General features: G+C 33.0%; 3 protein-coding genes across 15 annotated transcripts in view; 1 reads left to right on the top strand and 2 right to left on the bottom strand.

The window, feature by feature from the left end:
* Window positions 1–19,842, bottom strand: part of Fbxl7 (F-box and leucine-rich repeat protein 7) — a 249,608-nt gene that overhangs the window by 66,826 nt on the left and 162,940 nt on the right. The gene's annotated exons all lie outside the window — the stretch shown is intronic.
* On the bottom strand, window positions 3,599–6,683 carry EndoU (Endoribonuclease U-specific). Its single transcript, XM_036372934.2, has 5 exons — window positions 6,195–6,683; window positions 5,956–6,133; window positions 5,690–5,895; window positions 5,403–5,635; window positions 3,599–4,112 (listed from the first exon to the last, which is right to left on the bottom strand). The coding sequence occupies exons 1-5, from the start codon at window positions 6,373–6,375 to the stop codon at window positions 3,873–3,875; spliced, it is 1,038 nt and encodes a 345-aa protein (XP_036228827.2). The 5' UTR covers window positions 6,376–6,683; the 3' UTR covers window positions 3,599–3,872.
* On the top strand, window positions 11,247–15,465 carry LOC106623345 (globin CTT-VIIB-3). Of its 3 annotated transcripts, none has more exons than XM_036372949.2 (4): window positions 11,247–11,452; window positions 14,418–14,435; window positions 14,493–14,703; window positions 14,765–15,465. In XM_036372949.2, the coding sequence occupies exons 3-4, from the start codon at window positions 14,539–14,541 to the stop codon at window positions 15,053–15,055; spliced, it is 456 nt and encodes a 151-aa protein (XP_036228842.2). In that variant the 5' UTR covers window positions 11,247–11,452; window positions 14,418–14,435; window positions 14,493–14,538; the 3' UTR covers window positions 15,056–15,465. The 3 variants fall into 3 exon arrangements, with proteins under 3 accessions (XP_036228842.2, XP_069965206.1, XP_014101069.3); XM_070109105.1 differs by having other exon boundaries at window positions 14,415–14,435; XM_014245594.3 differs by lacking the exon at window positions 14,418–14,435.

Genomic DNA, 19,842 nt, shown 5'->3' with positions numbered 1-19,842 from the left:
ACAACTAAATATTTGTTAGATGTAACTATGTAAGTAAGTTTAAGATGTTATCTCTAACATTTAGATTTAAAAAAAATTTAATACATTTATGGATGCTTGTAAAAATAATTATTCGATTGGACAAAATTCATAATTTCGAACAATTCAAATTAAAAATGTAAGAACTACTTAAATACTATTTAAGAACTAAATATATATATATTAAGGAGTTTGTGAATATATATGCAAAGATTTCTTTTATTAAAATTTTTACTGCTCATTAAGTAAGTATTTTTATCACTCAGAATCTGACAGGTTTGAACAATAATAATTAATAAAAAACTTCGAATAAGTCAGGCCCTTTTCTGGGCGTTACACCCATATTTACTCTTTCAAAAGTTATATCGAGTCTGCTTTCTTTTATTTTCGACTGAACTTTTATAAAATTAGTATCATTCACCTAAAGCTCCACGAAGGTTTCCAGTCATCCCTGAATGTATTGATGGCGGTTCCAATAAAGAAATTCACTTTGAGAGTGCTCAAAATCTTGGTTTCTTTTTAGCATATTATAAACAAAGAGTTATCTTCTCTTTTTAAATGAAATGAATAAAGCAGAATACTAATTTTTAAGCTTCCACATTTTAATCTGTCTTTTTGTTTTTAAGCGCAATTAAAGAGGCTGATCCCTTAAAATTTCGAAAGTTTATTTCAAAATTGATTTACAGAGCTCTCTCGAATTATCTTTGAATATCGACACACATACAGGTTGGTTGAAAGGTACCAGCTCCAAATTTTTTTCAAGTTGGTACATCTGTTGTGAGACACATGCAAAGTTACAAGTCATTCTATCAGTTAATTCAGTGTCAGAGCTATGATTAGATTCTTTGTTTTGAAAGATTTAAAAATTTAGAAGTGTATAAGGAGTACTCACCTTCAAAAAGCACCGTTGAATTTTGGGCTGGTGAATTGAAACGTGGTCGTAATAGGCTTGAATACGATCCACGCGAAGAACGACCAAAAACCGCAACAACGCCAGAAATAATTGAGCAAAAAACACATGCAAATTGTTAATGTCATAAGCATCTCAGACGAACGAGTACTTTATATTTTATATGGAGAATTACATATGGAAATGCTGTTTGGAAAGTTAGTGCCGCACACGTTAGTAATTCAACAAAAACTACATCGAAAACAAATCAAAATCTCAGCATAATTTTTAGCGTTTTAATTTAACTATTGATGAGACTTGGATCTATCATCCTAAATTGAAACAAGAACGTTTACAATAGACTGAAGCAGGTTGTGCAGCTCCAAAGCAGGTGAAGTCACAACGATTTGCTAAGAAGGTTATGGCATCAGATTTTTGGGATGCAAAAGGAATTTTGTTCATTGGTTATCCGCAGAAAGCTAAAACAATCAACTCTAAATATTATTGCAGCCTTTTGATTCAGCTGGATGCAAAAATTTGTGAGAAAAGACCTGGTTTGCAGCACAAAAAAATAATTTTTTATTAAGACAATGCACCTGCTCACAAAGATGTTTCAATAATGACAAAAATTAAAGAAATTTAAGTACGAATTGCTTGTGCATCCACCATATTCATCAGATTTGGCTCCCAGCGACTACTACCTCTTCAGAAAACTGAAACAAGTCCTTCGTGGAAAGCGTTTTCATTCGAATGATGAAGCTATTACAGTCATTATTAGGATGGCATAAACTTATTGGAGGATCATTGGAATTAGTGGTGTATCGAAGTCAACGGAGATTATATTGAAAAAAATAAATATTTCGTACCCAAAATAGCATTTTTTTTATTTAGATTGCAGGAACTTTTTAACAAACCTGTATGTACGTATTGTGTTGAGATTGCAATTATATCGTATCTGATTATTTTGTGGCCTTGAAATTATTGTGTCAGATACTTGCTTCTTGAGCACAATAATTTACACGAAATATGTTTCTAGTTTCCTCCAATTAAACATTTAATTTTAACTATTTTTCTCACAAATCACTAATTCTTCAATCATTATTATTTATTTCTATTATATATACGATTTGTAGATTATGTGCATGCTCGAAAACAATCAAAAGAGCAAAAGGTCACAATGCCACTTCAATTTGGAAAACCAAATTTATGGCAAAACGAGTAATCAATACGGATTAACTGACAGCAATTGATTGTTGAGCTGTGAAATTATTGAATTACTGTTGTGGGTTTCTGAAGTGACATGCCAGAGGCGATTACTTAACAATGGAAAGTGCTTAAGAGTTTGAAGTGATGTTCGTGAACCCATTGACGTGAGTTTGTGTATGTGTAGAGTTAACCACAGAACTTTCATTGAAATTTCTAAATTTCTTGTTGGAGATTTACATTCTTTTTTTTACAATTGCTTTAGTTAATCTGAATAAGGTACCAAAAATACCTAGTCGATTTTGGGTAATTCCAATTACATTTTATGCCTGCAGAAATTTAGGTTTGAATGCCTTAATCATCAGACTAATCGGGATTATATAATCTTATCTTAGTACTATAATTCTCAGTTGTTTCTCGAACGTTTGATAATAAATTCCTCCCATTAACTAGATTTATGAGAAATGTGTTTGAAGGCAAAGACGTAAAAAATATTTTATCTGAGAAGTTTTTACCAATCAACCATACTTTATATACGAGGCAGACAACTATAGGCAAACATCCATGCTTCAGCAGATCACTAAATTTTGGTTGTTCTTTTTCACTAAGGTCTGAGAAATTAAACGGACTATATAATCTGCTCAATAATTTGGCTTTAGTTTATAGTCTTTCTCTATGATTTATTTTTGGTTAGGTTATCTTTTGTTAGAGAGAAACCGACTTGACTTCGGATTTTGTGAGTTTTGACTTCGGTAAACTTCTATTTTTATCAATTACGGGTTTCAGATCATTTGCAGCTGAAATTAGATTAAAAATAGTATATCGTTAAGATATCTCGAGAAAAGAAATATTAATCTATTTTAATAAATTTTTGTCCAAGCGTCTATTGTGGTATCTAAAACTCCTATAAAATTGATCATAAAGACAAGATTACAATATTGTTAAGGTGGCTAATGTGAGTTTCGGCAATGTGTCCTCCTGTTCGACGAGATCTTTCCACCTCAGTCTTGTAAGCGCTGAACAATGGAAAAGAAAGTGCCTGGATGCTTCCACATCACCTTCTTCCTTACAACATTGGACGCAAATTGCCGACTGGATGTTTAGCCTTCCAACATGAATGCCTATTGGACAATATCTAGTGAGAATTCCTACGATTGGCAAGATGTGCTTTGCTGAGAGCAAGATCTTTTGCCTTCCACACAAGGCTAGAAGGATCTGGCAGTCGTACAAGAGCTGCTCATTGATCAACGCCGTTTTAGTGCAAGTCGAAGTCAATGGATCCAGTGCTAGAAAGCAAATGACAACGCAAATCCAATTCGTTCCCACTACGGTGTGAAAGGTATAAGGGTGCCCCCTTCTGCTAGCTCAACGGCTTTGAACTTCTACTTGGTTTAGTTTCATCCAAAATATTATCCATAAAAATGAGATAGATTTTATATTATTATTTTCTAAATAGTCTATCCGGCCGGATTTAGGAAAATAACGTCGTTATCGATACCGTTACTGCTTCAAATAACTTCTAACTTATGAATTTATTTTTTTTTTAAGGACTCTTCTTAATAGATAACGAATTTCACAAAACAGTTAATATATTGTACATAAAAACCACTTAAGTTATTTATGAAATACATACATATGTACATACATATAAACTTAATTGAAAAACAAATTTTGTTTTAAATAATATCATAAGAAAATCAGCAAAACAGCCTCCAGGTAATTGCTCTGAATAAAGCGGATGCTTTAAAGCAAATTACACATTTCATTTCTCCAAGCTCGGATAAGCTGCTGCCAATGTCTTCCGTCCATGCCAATTCCAAGCATTTGTATTAATATTGAATTTAGTATTTCCCATTTGCACCGGACATGGTTCTTCCACATGTAACAGGAAGCAGACAGTGTAAACACTCAACTCGAATTCCGGTGAAGTGCCAATAAAAAGGGTGTTATATGGCTTAATATGATTGTGGAATGTGAAACGTGTTGCAAGGACATATTTGTTCTGCAAAAGAAAATAACGTATGTGGTAACAATAATACTTGAAAGGTACAGAACTAAAATTTTGAGGTGTAGTATAACACAGTATTTGCGTCCACGAATCCAACAGGACATACGAACGGATGTTCAAATATTTTATTAAATGACTTATGTAAAATACTAGAGCATCTTATTAAAATAATGGGTTTAAAAAATAGTGTTAAGAATTCCCCATAAAAATCAATGGATTTGGATCAATTATTCAAATATAAATATATACCATAAGTGTGCCTTAATGTTTGTTTACGTACATGTATTTTTCGAACATAACTTAACTGAGATCGATAGAGAGTGTCATAAGGACTACCCTACCGTTCAATGTGAACTTAGGGTGGTATTCTGGTCTAGAAATAGAAAAAATCGATTTTTTTTTATATTTTCAAAGCTTAATTATTTAAGAATATGTCTACAAGAGGATTTTTCAAAATTTATATTTATTTTCGACTGGTTCGGTCAGATTGCGAAACTTTAAACGCGGTTTTCTCGAAACTGTCTTTTTCAAAACAATACCCACGATTTCTCAGGTTCTACTGTGCCGATTTACCTGAAATATTTAGAGAGTATTTTTATAGACTGGAACCATCTCCAAATTTCAATTTTTAAAAAATTCGAGAGTCTCAAAAAGTGATACAAAATTTTTTTTGTTCTGCTTTCAGGCAGTCGACATTTTGTAAAAACCTCAGACATTATTCTAGATTAATATTTTTTTTTAGACCGCCTACTTAATCAGTTGCTAATTTTTGTAATTTTTTTGCTTCTTGACTTTTTTCCGTTTTCTTGTTGTTGTTGTTGTAGCGGCACAATTTTGTCGAGTTGACAGTCCTGGCCGGAAAAAATCCGGGTCCGTTCCGGTTACGTAGACCCGACTGTTATGGAAACGGTCCGTTTTCTTGTAATGTTAAGGGGTTAAAATTTTCAAAAAATTTTTTTTGTTTTTTTTTCGCTTAAACTATGCCATATAGTCATAAAAATAAGTTTCTTCTGAGCTCCGATTGAGCACGTATGTACTAAAATCATCTTAATTTCAAGCAGTATGAAACTATTCCCAAATAGTTCTTGCACACTCTGCCGTAATTACAGTCTTTGGTAGGATAAAAATAAGTAAATAAGTTTTCATGCCGGTCACTTGCAACCGATTTTGTTGGGATATGATACGAAAAGTGCGATCACGGAAACTCAACTAAGGTGTTACGAACCAAATTTATAGTATATATCAGTGAACATAATCTGGTATGCTTTATATTCTATGAAATACCTTATCCAATTGGATTTTCTCGATAAACCCTTTATAATCCAAATTGCCTTGGGCTTCTTGCTCATGAAAGTAAATCCAATTGTGTAAACCCAAAATGGTGTCATCGCGTAGTTCGGCCAGAAATACATGCTCAAAACCTGAACTACCCATCCGTCCTCTCGAACGTGAATACTGGGTAAACCAAACGCTCTTCAGTAATTCAATTTGTGCCTTGTGATTGGCGGCAACGAGACCTGAAAAAAAAAACTACTCAATTGAATCGAAGAGGCGCTATTTCAAAATATAACCTCGCTGTTGCAGAAATAGCATTGTATGCTTCATTATTGAGGTTTTGAGCACAGCATTGAGAAAATCCAACTCTTCCTGCTCCTGCTCCGCCGTGGTGGTTTCTACTGCGTTCACGTCTAGTAAATAGTTATCGAATAGCCGACGCAACAATGGAATGGTGGTTGAGGCGTCTGTTGAGTACAACGCATCATCCGTCTGGAGTAAACTTTCAGAGAAAATATCGTGTTAGTTTACGACAATGCTGTTAAAGTTCTCATGTACTTACGGCTCGGCTGCACGGTCGTCACGCGCAAAAGATTTTGTTTTCCCCTGAAAATTCAAGTTGATCGGATAGTTGTTGGTACGTATTTCGTCGGCGAAAATACGCTGTGTGAGATCAATAATTTCATGTTCAACAAACGTGTCATCATCGCCACTGCCACCTTTGCCCGCATAGAAATACTCTGCAAATATTTAAGTACGTGTTGACCTTTCCAGCTAAAAAATTTAAGTTTTAACGCTCACCGTAGATGTGCCATCCCACAATGCCCAACACTACCAGCAGACCAATTAAGATGAAACGCTTGAGTTTTTCACATTTATCTTTATCCAAATGTGTATTGGAACTACTCGAATTGTTGTCGGCATTATTTTGTTGAGTATTACTATTGAAATTATATTGTGTATTATTTGTGGCGGCACACATTTGACGTTTGTTATTATTCCGTCGTTCAATATTTTTAATTTTGCGTTTTCTATTTTTACACACAACTTTATCACACCTTCATAATCCACGAATATCTCTCACAGTCTGATAAAAGCTTGCTTGATCTCTTGCTTGTGATCTCAACATGATCATTTGAGCAACAAAAGAACGAGTTTCACATTGAGTGTTTGTGAGAGCGTGTCAAAAGGTAAATTTGCAGCACCGATGTCAACGAGCGTGAGAGTGATACAAAGTAAATTTAATGCTCATAAGCGAGCTTTAGCTGAATATGTTTCTTCCTTGGCTATTCCGCGCAAGCAGCCGCCGCTCACTTGCAAGCTTTGGTAGATAATAGTTCGATGGTTGGATAAAATAACATTTGGCCATATGGCGAGTTTTTAGAATGCAGTCAGGCTATACAGCTGCCACATTTTATTTACTCTTGGGATCCGAATTGGTAATACTTTTATTGTTTTTTTTATATACTGTAATAATTACTAACGGCTTTCAAAACCATATGTTGCCAATATAAATAAATACTAAATAAATATAAAAAGCGGACGATTCTGTTTACTGGATAAACAGTCTAAGTTTTAATTAATTCTAGAAGGGGTCCGTATTTTCCAAAAAATGAAGGGAATAGTCAGTAGCTTGACAGAAGAAATTGAATTCAAAAGAAACACTTTCTATGTCAAAAAAGTATTCCGTTGTTGTATCTGATAAGTTGTCCATTGAAGTTATTGACCTCATACACGTCTATGACGCCAATTTTTAAACACGACTTACTCCATACAACTTATTGAATGCCATTAATGCTCGAAAATTAGGAAGACTTTTCCCAAATATTTACATCGGTTTGTGAATATTTTGAACTTTACCCGTTTTTGCTTCAAGTGGTGAACTATCGTTTAGTGCTATAGCAAGGATCAACAATTTTTCAGCGATCATGCTCGTCACAAGGTGCACAAGATTTCAGGACTAGTTACCCTATGTCTAGAGGCAGAATTAGTCAAGAACTTGGATTTCCAGACCATTATCGAGGCATTCGCTGCCGCCAAAGCTCGAAATGCTCAAGTCTAAGTTCAAAATAATTGAAGATTGTAGGATTTTAAGCTGCAGGTTCAATAACTTAACCATGATAGTCAACAGATTTCAAAAGAACCGTTTTCTTATCAATTAGATCGATGAGTAAATGATTGAATGAGTAGATGTCTGTTCCTATCAACTGGGGATTATAAACAAGGTTAAGTCAAGTTTTGCTATGCCTATATTCATACATTCCGGTATAATCTGAAAAAATAGTTTTGACTGAAAGGCTATGTATGAACTGATTTATACATCCAACATCAAGAAGAAAGCAAATTTAATACAGATGTAATAAAATGTATAAAGTATAAGATTCCTGAAGGGAGGAGACCCTAACCTTTTTACTCCTGGGCCCGGTTTTTTTCTCGGCCACCCTGTAGATAAGGTTTTTGAAAATATAAGTTATAGAACATTCAATATGCCTCCCAGAAAAATACTTTGATTATTTTATTGATTCTAACGATCCAGTAACAAGTAGCAAAACAGTGGTTTTCGATCATGAATTTAAGAGCATATTTCACAGTATAGGATGCTTCAGAGTAAAATGAGACCGTTTCTCTCAATTCGCAGCTATTGTCTAAAATTAAAAAAAAAGAAACAAGAAAAAACGTTAACTTCGATTACACCGAAGCTACTATATACACTTCATAAATAAAAAAGTTTCCATACAAGAAGTTCATTTTGATAACGGGACTTGTTCGCGTATATACAGACGGACAGTTGAACAAAAAGACAAATACGGCTACATAAACTCAGCACGTCACGCTGATCATTTATAAGATATATATATATATATAAATAAGATCCGAAGATTTTTCTGGGTGTTACAAACTTGTTCAGAATCTAACAAAAACAAAACACATGTTTCAACAGAGAGCTTATATCGAATATCGAGTAGCTTCAAATTCTCAAAAAGTTCTCATTTATATTTGTATCCATGACCCCCTCAGTGGCAGTTATATACTCAACTTTCGACAAAAATAACGTTTTTAGTATCCAAAATAGGCAATAATTCTATTGAAGGTCACTGACGTATTTTAATGATAAATGTTGTAGAAATAAGCTCTACATGCCGAAATAAAAAAGACAAGAGCATACTAATTATCTCAATTTAAAAATTCAGATAGATATCAGTGATGCTCTTCCCGGTAATCAGTGTGGAAGAAGCTTCTCCCTAGACATTTACACGAGGGTCGGGTCTACGTAACCAGCACGGACGTAGATCTTTAACCGGTAAAGGACTATCAACTCGGCAGCGTACTTCCAAATAACTTCTTTGACTATAACACTAACAAAAACAACAAGCTTCAACCGAGCGATGCTTGATCAATCTTCTTGTATTTGAACGCGAAATTGAAACAGATTATAAATTATTTTAATAATCATAATTTGACACCATACTTGTATATGATATGAGCACTCTATGTATTAATACCATGTGATCTTCAAAGTTGTTTATTATTTATAGTACAAGGATGTTGCAAAAAATATATATGCATATGTAAGTTACTAGTGCAAATATAAATATTTATATATTGCATTTGCTAGCTCTATTATGTAAATAAGTATGAATTTCGCGTTTGTGGTATAATTGTCTCTTTATTCGATACTTATTCATAACAAAAATATATTGTATATATGCCTGTATATGTTTGCTCGCTTATCCATAACTTCATCGAATCAGCTAAAAATTGACAAACAATGCATTATGGTTCGGTGTTATTGGTCAACGGCAGACTTTTGAAGTGAATGCAGACTATTCTATCGCTTTACTAGTAAAGTTTACTATCTGGCATACAACATGTACCCAAGTTTGTGGCGTAAATGTATATATGTACATATACATGCTTATGTGCGATAGAATTAATCATTAATTATTCGATGAAATCGTGAATAAACTACAATAAAATTTGGTATCTTCTTGACTTATATGGAATGCCTTTAACTTAGACCTAGTTTTATTGCTATGTTTTAGTTCGCATCAGCAAAAATTATATTAAAACACCTTCAAATGAGATATATGTACGTGTACGAGTATGTGATATTAAATCGACCGAAGAGGCTAAATTTAGTATATATGTTGATAGTAGTATTTAACAGAACCGTTATAATAACTTGAATGTCTTAGGAGATATGTACACTAAACCTCTTAGAGGGCGAAGCCACGCCCACATTAAAAAGTCTTTAGCCCATACATGCCACTTGTTACTGCAATCCCTTGTGCAAAATTACACTTTATATACATACGTATTTAGTGCTTAGTTATGGCACTTGATAGGCTTCCGTTTAATGGCGTTTTGTGGTTCAATTACGCTATAGTCGACTATGATTTGAACAGGACAAGCAGGGTCAGACTTAGCAATACTTATTTTTTTGATTTGTTGCCGTCGATCTAAAAAAAGAGTAAAACTGGGTGTAAATTTAATAAAACTGCCTAAAAGAATAGGCAAGAGAAGCTGTAGAACTATAATTGCCTACAAAAGCCCTGCTTGAGACATTATGCTCGCTTATGTATATGATACGATTAAGATAGTATCTATAATATAACTTCATTGGAAGAAAGTAAGATATGTGCGAAATACCGCACTGTATTATTTTATATAAACATTTCTACAATATAAACAGCTTGTGCCTACATGCTAGCTTTGTTATGCTCTAATATCAGTTACAATTTAATTGGAAGAATTAGCTGTAGGGAAATGTGTGAAACAAACCCAATATATAAATGTACATATATTGGCAAAGAAGTGTGTAAACATTAAAGCAAACGAGCAAAGCAAAACAAAAATGGAAAAAGCACACCGCAGTATTTACACACAGCAGTACACAGCAGGTGTTTTTTTTTTAGAAATGTGGTTTTCAAGAAGAAATAAAACGCATATAATTTAATGTTATGATCAATAATTCAGCTTTATTATAAAGATAAGGATTTGCCATAATTTTTTAAAACGGATTTCGGGCAAGTGACCGCCGCAGCTGGTTCGAATAAATTCCAGCCGAGAAACCCAATTTTCTACCACTTTTTTCAGGCTAGCACCGTCTTTTTGGAACCAAAGGTCAGCCACGATTCAGACACGAAATATTCATACATCATGGCTCTATAGCATTCCCCATTGACTGTAACATTATGGCCCGCTTTATTTTTGAAGGAATATGAACCAATGATTCCCTCTGTCTATAGAGCACACTAAACCGTGACTTTTGAGAGTGTTACGGCGTCTTAAAAATGGCCTGTAGATTATCATCACTCCAAATGCTATAATTTTGTTTATTAACCTACACATACAACCAAAAGAGAGATTCAAGCTGAACAAACTTTTCTTGGCGAAGTCGGGAACTGGGGCCATCTCGTTTTGGGCCCATTCACCGAACATTCTTTCAAAGCAAGTCTATTCATTATGAAATGGCGAACCAAAATGAGTATAAATCAAGTAACAGCTGTAAAAAAGACCAACTCCGAAACAAATATTGCCTCATTGAAAACCACAAGTCTAAAAAAAAATACCCTGTACCTACATATCATTATAATAGCGGAAAAAAGTAAAACCCAAACCATCTGAGAAATAAAATAAATGTACTCAACTCAAGAAGTCATAAAAAAATATAGATGCTTCTTTCGCCCTGCCTCGCATAGCTGCTGTTGACCGCGACAGCGAAAGTACACAAAGTAAGTAAGCTTATACGCCTGCTTTTCCATCGCTTGCAAACATACATACGTCCTATTGACATTGCGTGCGCCATCAGCTGGCCACCGTTGCGCTGCCAAGGCTTTATAAGTTTGCTGTCGCGCTTCTGTGCCAAACAGTCTCCTACCATCAGTAAACTAGCACGGACAGCACAATTGTCCACTGACATAAGTAAACATTACTTGCAACCCAATTTCGCAGCTTAGACTCCAGTGAGCCGCTGTCAGTGAGTTTCAGTGTAGACGCCTGATCAGTGAACAAACTTAAAGTCAAATACACGATTATTTGTCTGTGTCTCAAAGCAGGTAAGCGGTGCAAAGAAAATCACAACTATCCGTTAAAAGGTGTAAAATGTAATAAAGATGTTAAAATCACAACAATTATGTAACAGTTTTCTGACTTCTTTTAATTTCAAAGAACAAAAAAAAAAACGTTAACTTCGGCGACAACGAATTCATAAATAAAACAGAGTGTATAAAAGAATTTGATTTTGTTTGTATGGCAGCGATATACTATAGTGGTATCCGATCTGAACAATTTTTTCCGAGTTTGCACCGTTGTCTTGGATAAAAACCCATGCCAAATTTCTTGAAGATATCTCGTCAAATAAAATTTCCATACAAGCACTTGATTCTGATCGTTCAGTTTGTATGGCGGCTATATGCTATAGTTATCCGATATCGGTAGTTTCGACAAATGAGCAGCTTCTTGGACGTGTACAAAATTGCAGTTCGATATCTCTAAAACTGAGGGACTAGTTCGTGCATATACAGACAGACGAACGGAAAGCCATGCTGATCACTCATATATATACTTTATAGGGTATCCGACGTTCCTCTCTGGGTGTTACAAACTTCATGAAAAACTTAATATACACTCTTCCGGGTATAATAATAATTATTGAACCGGTGCAGTGTTATATGTGAATGCATGTGCATGTGCAGTGAATATGTTGTTAGGCACATTTTTAACTGAGAGGAAAATATCATTTGTATAATTTGTAAAATTTCGAATCATGATAGCTACTTTTATAACTAGTAAAAATATGTTGGTTTGAAAGTCATAGAAAGCGAACACTTGTTCTGAATTTTTTTTCAAAAATTTGTCGCGCCGTTCTCTGAATCCTATGTTTCGTAGCTAACTACTACTGAGTGTGATTTACTTTTGACCAACAGTCAGTGCCTCTCAATACTTTTCTTTTAATTTCTTTACAACAAAGTTTACAATAAAGGGTTATTCATTTGTAACATAGGAGTTTCCCTCTTACCATTTCTTAAAATATATGAAAAACTGGTTAATAGTTTGTGTATTCTCTTCAAAATCTCTTTACCTACCAAACTAACGCCATCTTTTTGATATAATGAGATTTTTAAATGACTAAGCTACGTCTATCTCGAGAGCATTCATAAGAGTTTCCCCTGCAGGTACCGTTTTGCTGTATATACAGATCTCAAAGTAAGACTAGAGCAGTGTGATTTCCTGCCAGACGACCCTTCATCAAGTTCTAACGTAGTGTCTAGAAAGTAAAAATTATAAGTATACCTACATGCACTCGTTGATACCCATTTACGTAGAAGAGTATACATGGATGAAATTCACTTCTAAATAGAAACAAAAATACTAAACGGTGATATAAGAACATACAGACCGCTTTTATGTATTATCTCATAAACTATATATAATTTAAATACTCGGAGACTTCTGTTGCCTGAAACCTAAGAAAAAATGTTTGAATATTCGGGGTACTCCTCGCAAAACAGAAGTAGGTTTTTAAAATTAAGACGGTGTGATGTCTTTTGTTCCACATTTCTTGGACAAACTTATAGCGAATATCTTGTGTAACCCTTTTATATATAACCAGCTGGTTATTGGATCGTATTTATCCTTTAATACTTTTAATACTCGATTATAATGCAGTTAAATTTTTTACATGGAACAGGACCTTATAGGTGGTGATTCTGTAATTCAAGATATGCTCTTAGTCTGTGAGTTATCTAATATAAAAACTTTCCTGCCGTATATATACACAATATACATTTTTATTACAGTTCCTTGCATGTATTTATCACGATTCCATGCAGAAGTCGCTATCATGTGGATAAAAGACAGCGTAGGAGTAAAGCTTGCCTAATAAATTCATAAGATCCACTACATATACATACTTATGTATCTAGATTTTAATGCAAAAATTACCATTTTCCACTAAATTAATAGCCAATACTCTTAACTAAGCCATGTTGTACTTGGGTATTATGAAATGAATAATAAGGTATTAATCTTATCAAAGTCAATTATGTACAATGTAAATTTCAATATCGCCGATATGTATGTACTTATTTATTTACGACAATTATTTGAACTTCATGGCATCTATCATAAATCATCATTTTGTTTTTGTCCTTTGAACTTAACATTCGACTAAGAAACGAAATGCATTTCTTCCGCAATAACAACAAATCGATTTCTGTCATTTCCGTCAAAGCAAACTATTCCAATATTCGTGCGGTAACTTTCATGCACGCTTTATCTCCCACGCTTAACTTCTTGTGCAAACAAGTTAATTGACTTTGTTAATTACAATTACCGTTCGACTAAATGAACTTTTCGGAATCCCACAGGTATAATCAATAGAAAATGCCAGCATTTGTAATCAGTTAATGATGCGCACGCACACTTTCACAGCAATACACATACATATGTATATAACGACAATCTTATGATTCTATGACTATACTTTGGAGTAGGAAGAAATTGTATCAATAATATTGAAGCCTTGTGTGTGCTTTGATAAAATTTATTAGTAAGGTTGGCTAAGTAGAGATGGCGAGGACACGCAAGATAAATAAGAATAATCCGTTAATAATTCCAGTTCCTAATTTAGTAGATACACAGGATTTCAGAAAACCCCCAAAAACATCTGACAGTACTAAACCGTCGATGTTGTTAACCGACTCCTAAAAATTCAACTAATAATGAGTTTATGCTTATCGGCTTCAGTTCTGCAGCAGCTGACCTATTAATACCAACGATCAGCTGACCTTCCATAACATTGACTTTTAGTCAATAGATTACGGTTAGCAGTATTTACTTTTCAAATCGTAAATTTCTATAATGTACAAGACTCCAGACAATACATAGACAATTTTTAATATTCATAGATCTGGAAAATGAGATGTTATCAGAAATTGTGTATGACTTACAATAAATTTTAACCATTATTCTATTTTTCTCGTACGGGGATAATATTTCTACCTATGGAAATCATAGCAGAATCGGATTTTAGATAGAGTAATTTATTGAATACTCTTTTTAGTATGTCTGATAATTTTTATCGCTATCTTTCAGACGCTTAACGCCTCATACCAATACGTGTACAAAAAAAAGGCATACAATGGGTTTCTCTACTCAGGAAGTTTCTGATATCAAAGAAAGCTGGGAAGTGCCAAAAACTAATCTGACCGACTCTGGCGCGGCCATACTAGTGCATTTTGTCACCAAATATCCCCAAAATTTGGTGCATTTTCCCTTCAAGGATGTACCAGTCGCTGATTTGAATGTGAGCTACCAATTAACGATTTTTCGTCTATTCTTATAAATTTATATTTGAATTACATCAGAAAAACGAACGCTTCCGTTCGCATGTAACGAAAATCATGAAAGTCTTCGACAATTCCGTCAAAGTACTCGGTGCCAATGAAGCGCAGATCGCACAAATTTGGGAAGACTTAGCCAAGTCACACGTTAAACGTCAGATACCGGAAAAATCTTACTTGGAGTTGAGGGATTCAATTCTGACGGTTCTAAGTGAAGCGGCGAAATTGACCGACGCACAAAAGGCGTCTTGGAACAAATTGTTGGATCATGTATTTGCGATTTTAATCAAGAAAATGTCCCAGTTGGGCGCTTAAGTGAGAGCATAAACCACAAAGATATTCAACAAAGCACGAGAGAAAGTTTCAGTAATGCATTACAGAGTATAGAAGCTTGTAGCACTATATTTAAATATGTTATATTACTGTGTTTTAATGAATATTTTATATATTTATTATTAGTAAAGATCTTTTTTTAATTAAATATTTAGTTTGGTAGTTACTTTGCGGTTAGTACTGCCTTACCAATTTTTTATAAAATAGCAAAATATAAAGTATATGATGTACAATATTTATTTAATTTCTTTACAGAATTTTATTCCATGTTATCATCACCTCTTAATATATGCCCATACTTTTAAGGAACAAAAACGTTAAATTAAACTGGAAAATACTTTAATATTCCTCCATCACTTCAATGTGAATGTTTACCCCCTTATTTACTCATCTGTCTCTATTTAAATTGTCTACTCTACAAAATTGGTATCTTTTTTCTCTTTTTGTTTTTTTGTTTTCTTTTTAAAGGCATTGCTATTTGACGTTGAATATCTCGTAAACGCTTAACTTAATCGAAAACTTATAAAGACATTTTTGTAGAGCAGTAAATTTCCTGCAAGGCTACGAGGTTTGCAATTTAAAAAAACGTTTTTCATTTAGTTATATTTATAATTCAGTGGAAAAGAATGTGTCTTAAAATAGTGAAACTTCAACCTTAAGAGACCATTTTGCAGCGTATTTCTTACAAAATCTATGAAACTAAATATTTTTTAAGTGTTTGGAAGAGTGGTTTGAATTTTTATATCTGATAATAAGAAAAAAATAGAAAACTGTGAAGCGGAGGACCTTCCCTTCGTCTATCAAACCAATTTTGTAGAGTACGAAAAAAAAATAAAATAGTTTTTTATGATCCATTCTAATGTACTGAGTTCTTCTTCTAAAGTAATGTCCGAGTAGAACCCTAGTTTACTCACGCGTAAAATAGGTTTTTTCTTCTAACGTTTTATGTTATCTCGGTTGCCTTGATAACCATGACCAAGAATAACTTGAGGGTATTTTTCGAAAGTATAAAATTTATTGAAAAGTTTCTTAAAAAAAGGTGTTTTTCGATAAATTTAATTTTGAAAATGGCAGAGTCTATTTTTAGGTGAATATGCATATATCTTTTTCTACAATCTCTTAACCACATTCATCACTCAATATGATTCCAATAAATATGCGTCTACTTTCTATATAACGGTATTTTTATTTAAGTCTGCCGTTTCGAAATTTCAACGATTCAATCAAACATCAGATGAAATTTAATGCGCCTAAAATTATATTACTTTATTAAACATACCACTAATATTTACTTATGAAGAAGAAGCGATGCTTCTAAGCTGGCAATATCGGTATGTACATACATATATATATATATAGAAATATTTGCTTATTTGTTATTTAAAGTCTGATCTTCATTTTTTCCTATTTATACAGTGTGTGGTAAAAGCATGCAATATTAATAATAAGCACTCCAATTTAATGTTATGAAATAAGGCAATTATTAAGCATATGATTCTCATACAGATATATTCTCTAATTTGATTTACTCAGTGTGATCAAAGTATATTTAAAAAATTTGTATAAACATTTTTTTAGCAAACAATAAAAGTAGTTTACATTTTAAGAGTCAAGCAGCGTTGAAAGCTGATATAATATAAATTCTTCTTCAGAAAAAAATTATTTGAAAACATTTATTTATGTATTGAAAAAAACTTTACTGTTTTTGGTGTATTTGATTATATAATATATGAAAAGTATTCCCGTGTTTGTGAAATCAATATGTATTTATTAATTCATTTGTCCTTTATTGTCAAGCCAAAATTAGTTGTCTACGCAATTAAAAATAATTTATTATTATTATCAATAATCACGTAGGAACTATGAGAAAATATACATATGTATATAAGGTCTGGTGGTGAACGGGGATAAAGCGAAATATCTCCTGTCATCAAATAAACAATCAGCGAATTCTCGTCATAGCTCCTACGTCACTGTTGACAGTCATAACTTTAAAGTGGGCGATAATTTTATCTATCTTGGAACCAGCTTAATAATAATGTTGGCCTTGAAATACAGGGGTTATCACAAGTTAACAACAAAGAGGTGCTACTTTCGATTGAGTAGACAATTGAAAAGTAAAGTCAACTCTCGACGAACTACAACCAAACTCTATAAATCGCTCATCATTCCCGACCCGAGACAACGCCAAGATTTGGTGGGAGCAGAGCTGTTGGAAATACGCCAAACTGCGAGAAGAAGAAACGAATGGCGCGCTATTTTTGATTCGGCTATAATCGCGTAGCTCAGCTGAAAATGGGCCGTTCTTAAGGGGGTATTCTAGTTTAGAGACATAAAATATTTTTACTATCGATTTTTTTATCAGTTATTTTTTTATGTTACAAGAATGCAGAAAAAAAGTTAAAAATTTAAAAAACTGGCAGCCGATGAAGTGGGTGCCTCAAAAAATTGGCACATGAGCATACCCATGATTTCAACCTTCCTAGTCTTCTGAAATGAAAAAAAAGACTATCAATCTGCAATGTTGTCACAATTGTATGAACTAGCAATAAGTAAAAAACAAAAAATTTCTTTGAAAATATGAAAAACATCGACTTTTTTGAAATTCTACACTAAAAACTCCGTTAATTACTTTTAAATAATTTGTCATGCTGCACTTAATTTCTGTCATATATTGTATAAAGTTAAAGGGGGCTCGACACTTCGTTTGTGTTTCACACACAATTCTTATCGATAATATGTCTAAAAATATTATTGAAAATAATGAATATATATATAATGGAACAGGAATGGAATACCTAAAGCGGGAAATTCGGACAGTGTCTACACAAAATGGCTGTATGAAGTTTTTTAATGAAACAAAATAGACCGAAAAAAACGTTCTGATTCGTATGTGGAAAAGCGGAAATTGAGTCACCAAATTGAGTCTTACTTCAACAGGCCAATAGTATCAAATATTACAAAACGTAGTCTGTAAATAATAACAGTATTATTATATTATGTTAGTTTAAGACAGTAAAGTGTTAGTATTGCTCATCATGCCATTATAGATATGTAGGTTCCCAGCAATTTGAATAGAATCATATTGTAGAGCTTTGTTTGTTTCATCACCAGCGTCAATAACTGTAAAACTTTCGTTAGATTACTTTCCGCGAACTCAAAAATGCTTGGATTTCAACTGTCTGCCAAACATCAAATTATACAAATCGTTACTTTCGATTCTCGCGAGCATTGGTAAAAAAATAAACTTCTCCTTTTACAAGTAATATTGTTGTTTTTAGTTTTATGCTTCGAAAAAAAAGATTTCCATTTAACGAACCCAAATTTTTAACTACTGCGTTTCTAAGTATTTTTAGGGAATGTAGTAGGAGAGTCTCGACACAATTCCGACTTGACTGCTCATAAATTAGTTGCTTATAGTTTCCACGTTATTTTGCTATGTTTTTAAGAACTGCTATTAGACACTACACAGTTTCACATAGATACACAAAACATTCGAATTTACGAGTGAAGAAAAATAATAATAAATTTCTCTAACGGTTTTCATAAACCTGCCCATCTAAAAGATATTAACGATTGAAACTTGATTATCTTAAAGCAAATTGATTTTTTTCTTATGAGTTTTGTTTTTGGTTTTGAAATTTTCTTTTAATTTGGCAAACACCTGCATAAGTAATTTAACGCTAAGAATGGCGATAAACGATAAGAAGTAATGAATATACACACTTGTATGCACTTACTTCTTCATAATGTACGTAGACATGCCGAGAAGCGATATGTATATATTATGTCACTTGTATCCCCACTCAATAATAAGTAATTGTTTTTCTATGGATTTTGCATACGCAGTCAATCCATTTTTGCTGCTTAATTATCGAAAAAAAATTTATTGTTCACCAAATTTAGCTAGTGAACTATTAGTTTATCGTTAGAATTTCTATATTGCATATTTGGCATATTTGGTATTGCATATACATATATTTCAGTTATTTTAATATTTAAGCATTAATGATTGTGAATGTTTGCTTTTGTTCAATGCTCATGAATGTCTCTCGACGTTTAATTTAAAAATTTACTAGATCGATAGCAGACGAATACCAATCATGATGTACTTTGCTTTAGCACTTTAGTTAAGAAAGTAGAAAGATTTGATCTCGTGTTTTAAGTTACAATTTGAATATATGTACATCTAGAAAGTTGAATATAGGCAACAGCGAAAAAAAATCAAAATAATGGAACAGTATTTATACACGAGTACATATGGTATAGAATATTTAAAGATTTCGCACGAAATTGAATTTTATTGATTATTTATTAATTTTTTTGCCAACATGTGTAATATGCGCACACTTGCTAGAAGCAGCTGGTTAACCGTTTAAGCATTTGTATGCATAACTAGTAGACTTTGTTTTTCAGTATATTCGCATAGTAAACAGGCGCTACCAAAAGCGTCAAACTATTGAGCTAGTTAAGAATAAACATTTAAAATAAATAATTTATATAAATAAAGTTGAAGAAACTTAACAAAGTTATCAAGTTATATTCAATATAAATGTGGCAAGCTTCTTAAACTGTCTTTCATTTTATCTATAATTAACTATACCAGTATCTTTCTTTTAAACCAGTGGTTTGTTCTATTCGTTACTCTCTTAAGTTAAGTAAATTGTAAATTGGTAATATAACTTTGTGCTATGAATTTCAGGTTACAAAATATTAAAACTAAAATGAAAGAAGAAAGATCGTGGTTCGATTTTATCCATTTACGAAAT

Source organism: Bactrocera oleae, chromosome 2 (genome assembly GCF_042242935.1).
Source record: "Bactrocera oleae isolate idBacOlea1 chromosome 2, idBacOlea1, whole genome shotgun sequence".
NCBI classification, from domain to species: domain Eukaryota; kingdom Metazoa; phylum Arthropoda; class Insecta; order Diptera; family Tephritidae; genus Bactrocera; species Bactrocera oleae.
The sequence above is the reverse complement of the archived record's forward strand: the minus strand, read 5'-3'. Positions and strand labels throughout refer to the sequence as shown.

What these genes read in the sequence shown, in the direction of transcription:
- EndoU (XM_036372934.2), bottom strand. Translation starts at nt 6,375, where the DNA reads ATGTGTGCCGCCACAAATAATACACAATATAATTTCAATAGTAATACT. An exon ending in GACGACCGTGCAGCCGAGCC is followed by an intron (nt 5,896 to 5,955) that starts GTAAGTACATGA and finishes TTTCTCTGAAAG; the next exon opens with TTTACTCCAGACGGATGATG. An exon ending in AGAAAATCCAATTGGATAAG is followed by an intron (nt 4,113 to 5,402) that starts GTATTTCATAGA and finishes TTTCTTTTGCAG; the next exon opens with AACAAATATGTCCTTGCAAC.
- LOC106623345 (XM_014245594.3), top strand. Translation starts at nt 14,539, where the DNA reads ATGGGTTTCTCTACTCAGGAAGTTTCTGATATCAAAGAAAGCTGGGAA. An exon ending in TACCAGTCGCTGATTTGAAT is followed by an intron (nt 14,704 to 14,764) that starts GTGAGCTACCAA and finishes GAATTACATCAG; the next exon opens with AAAAACGAACGCTTCCGTTC.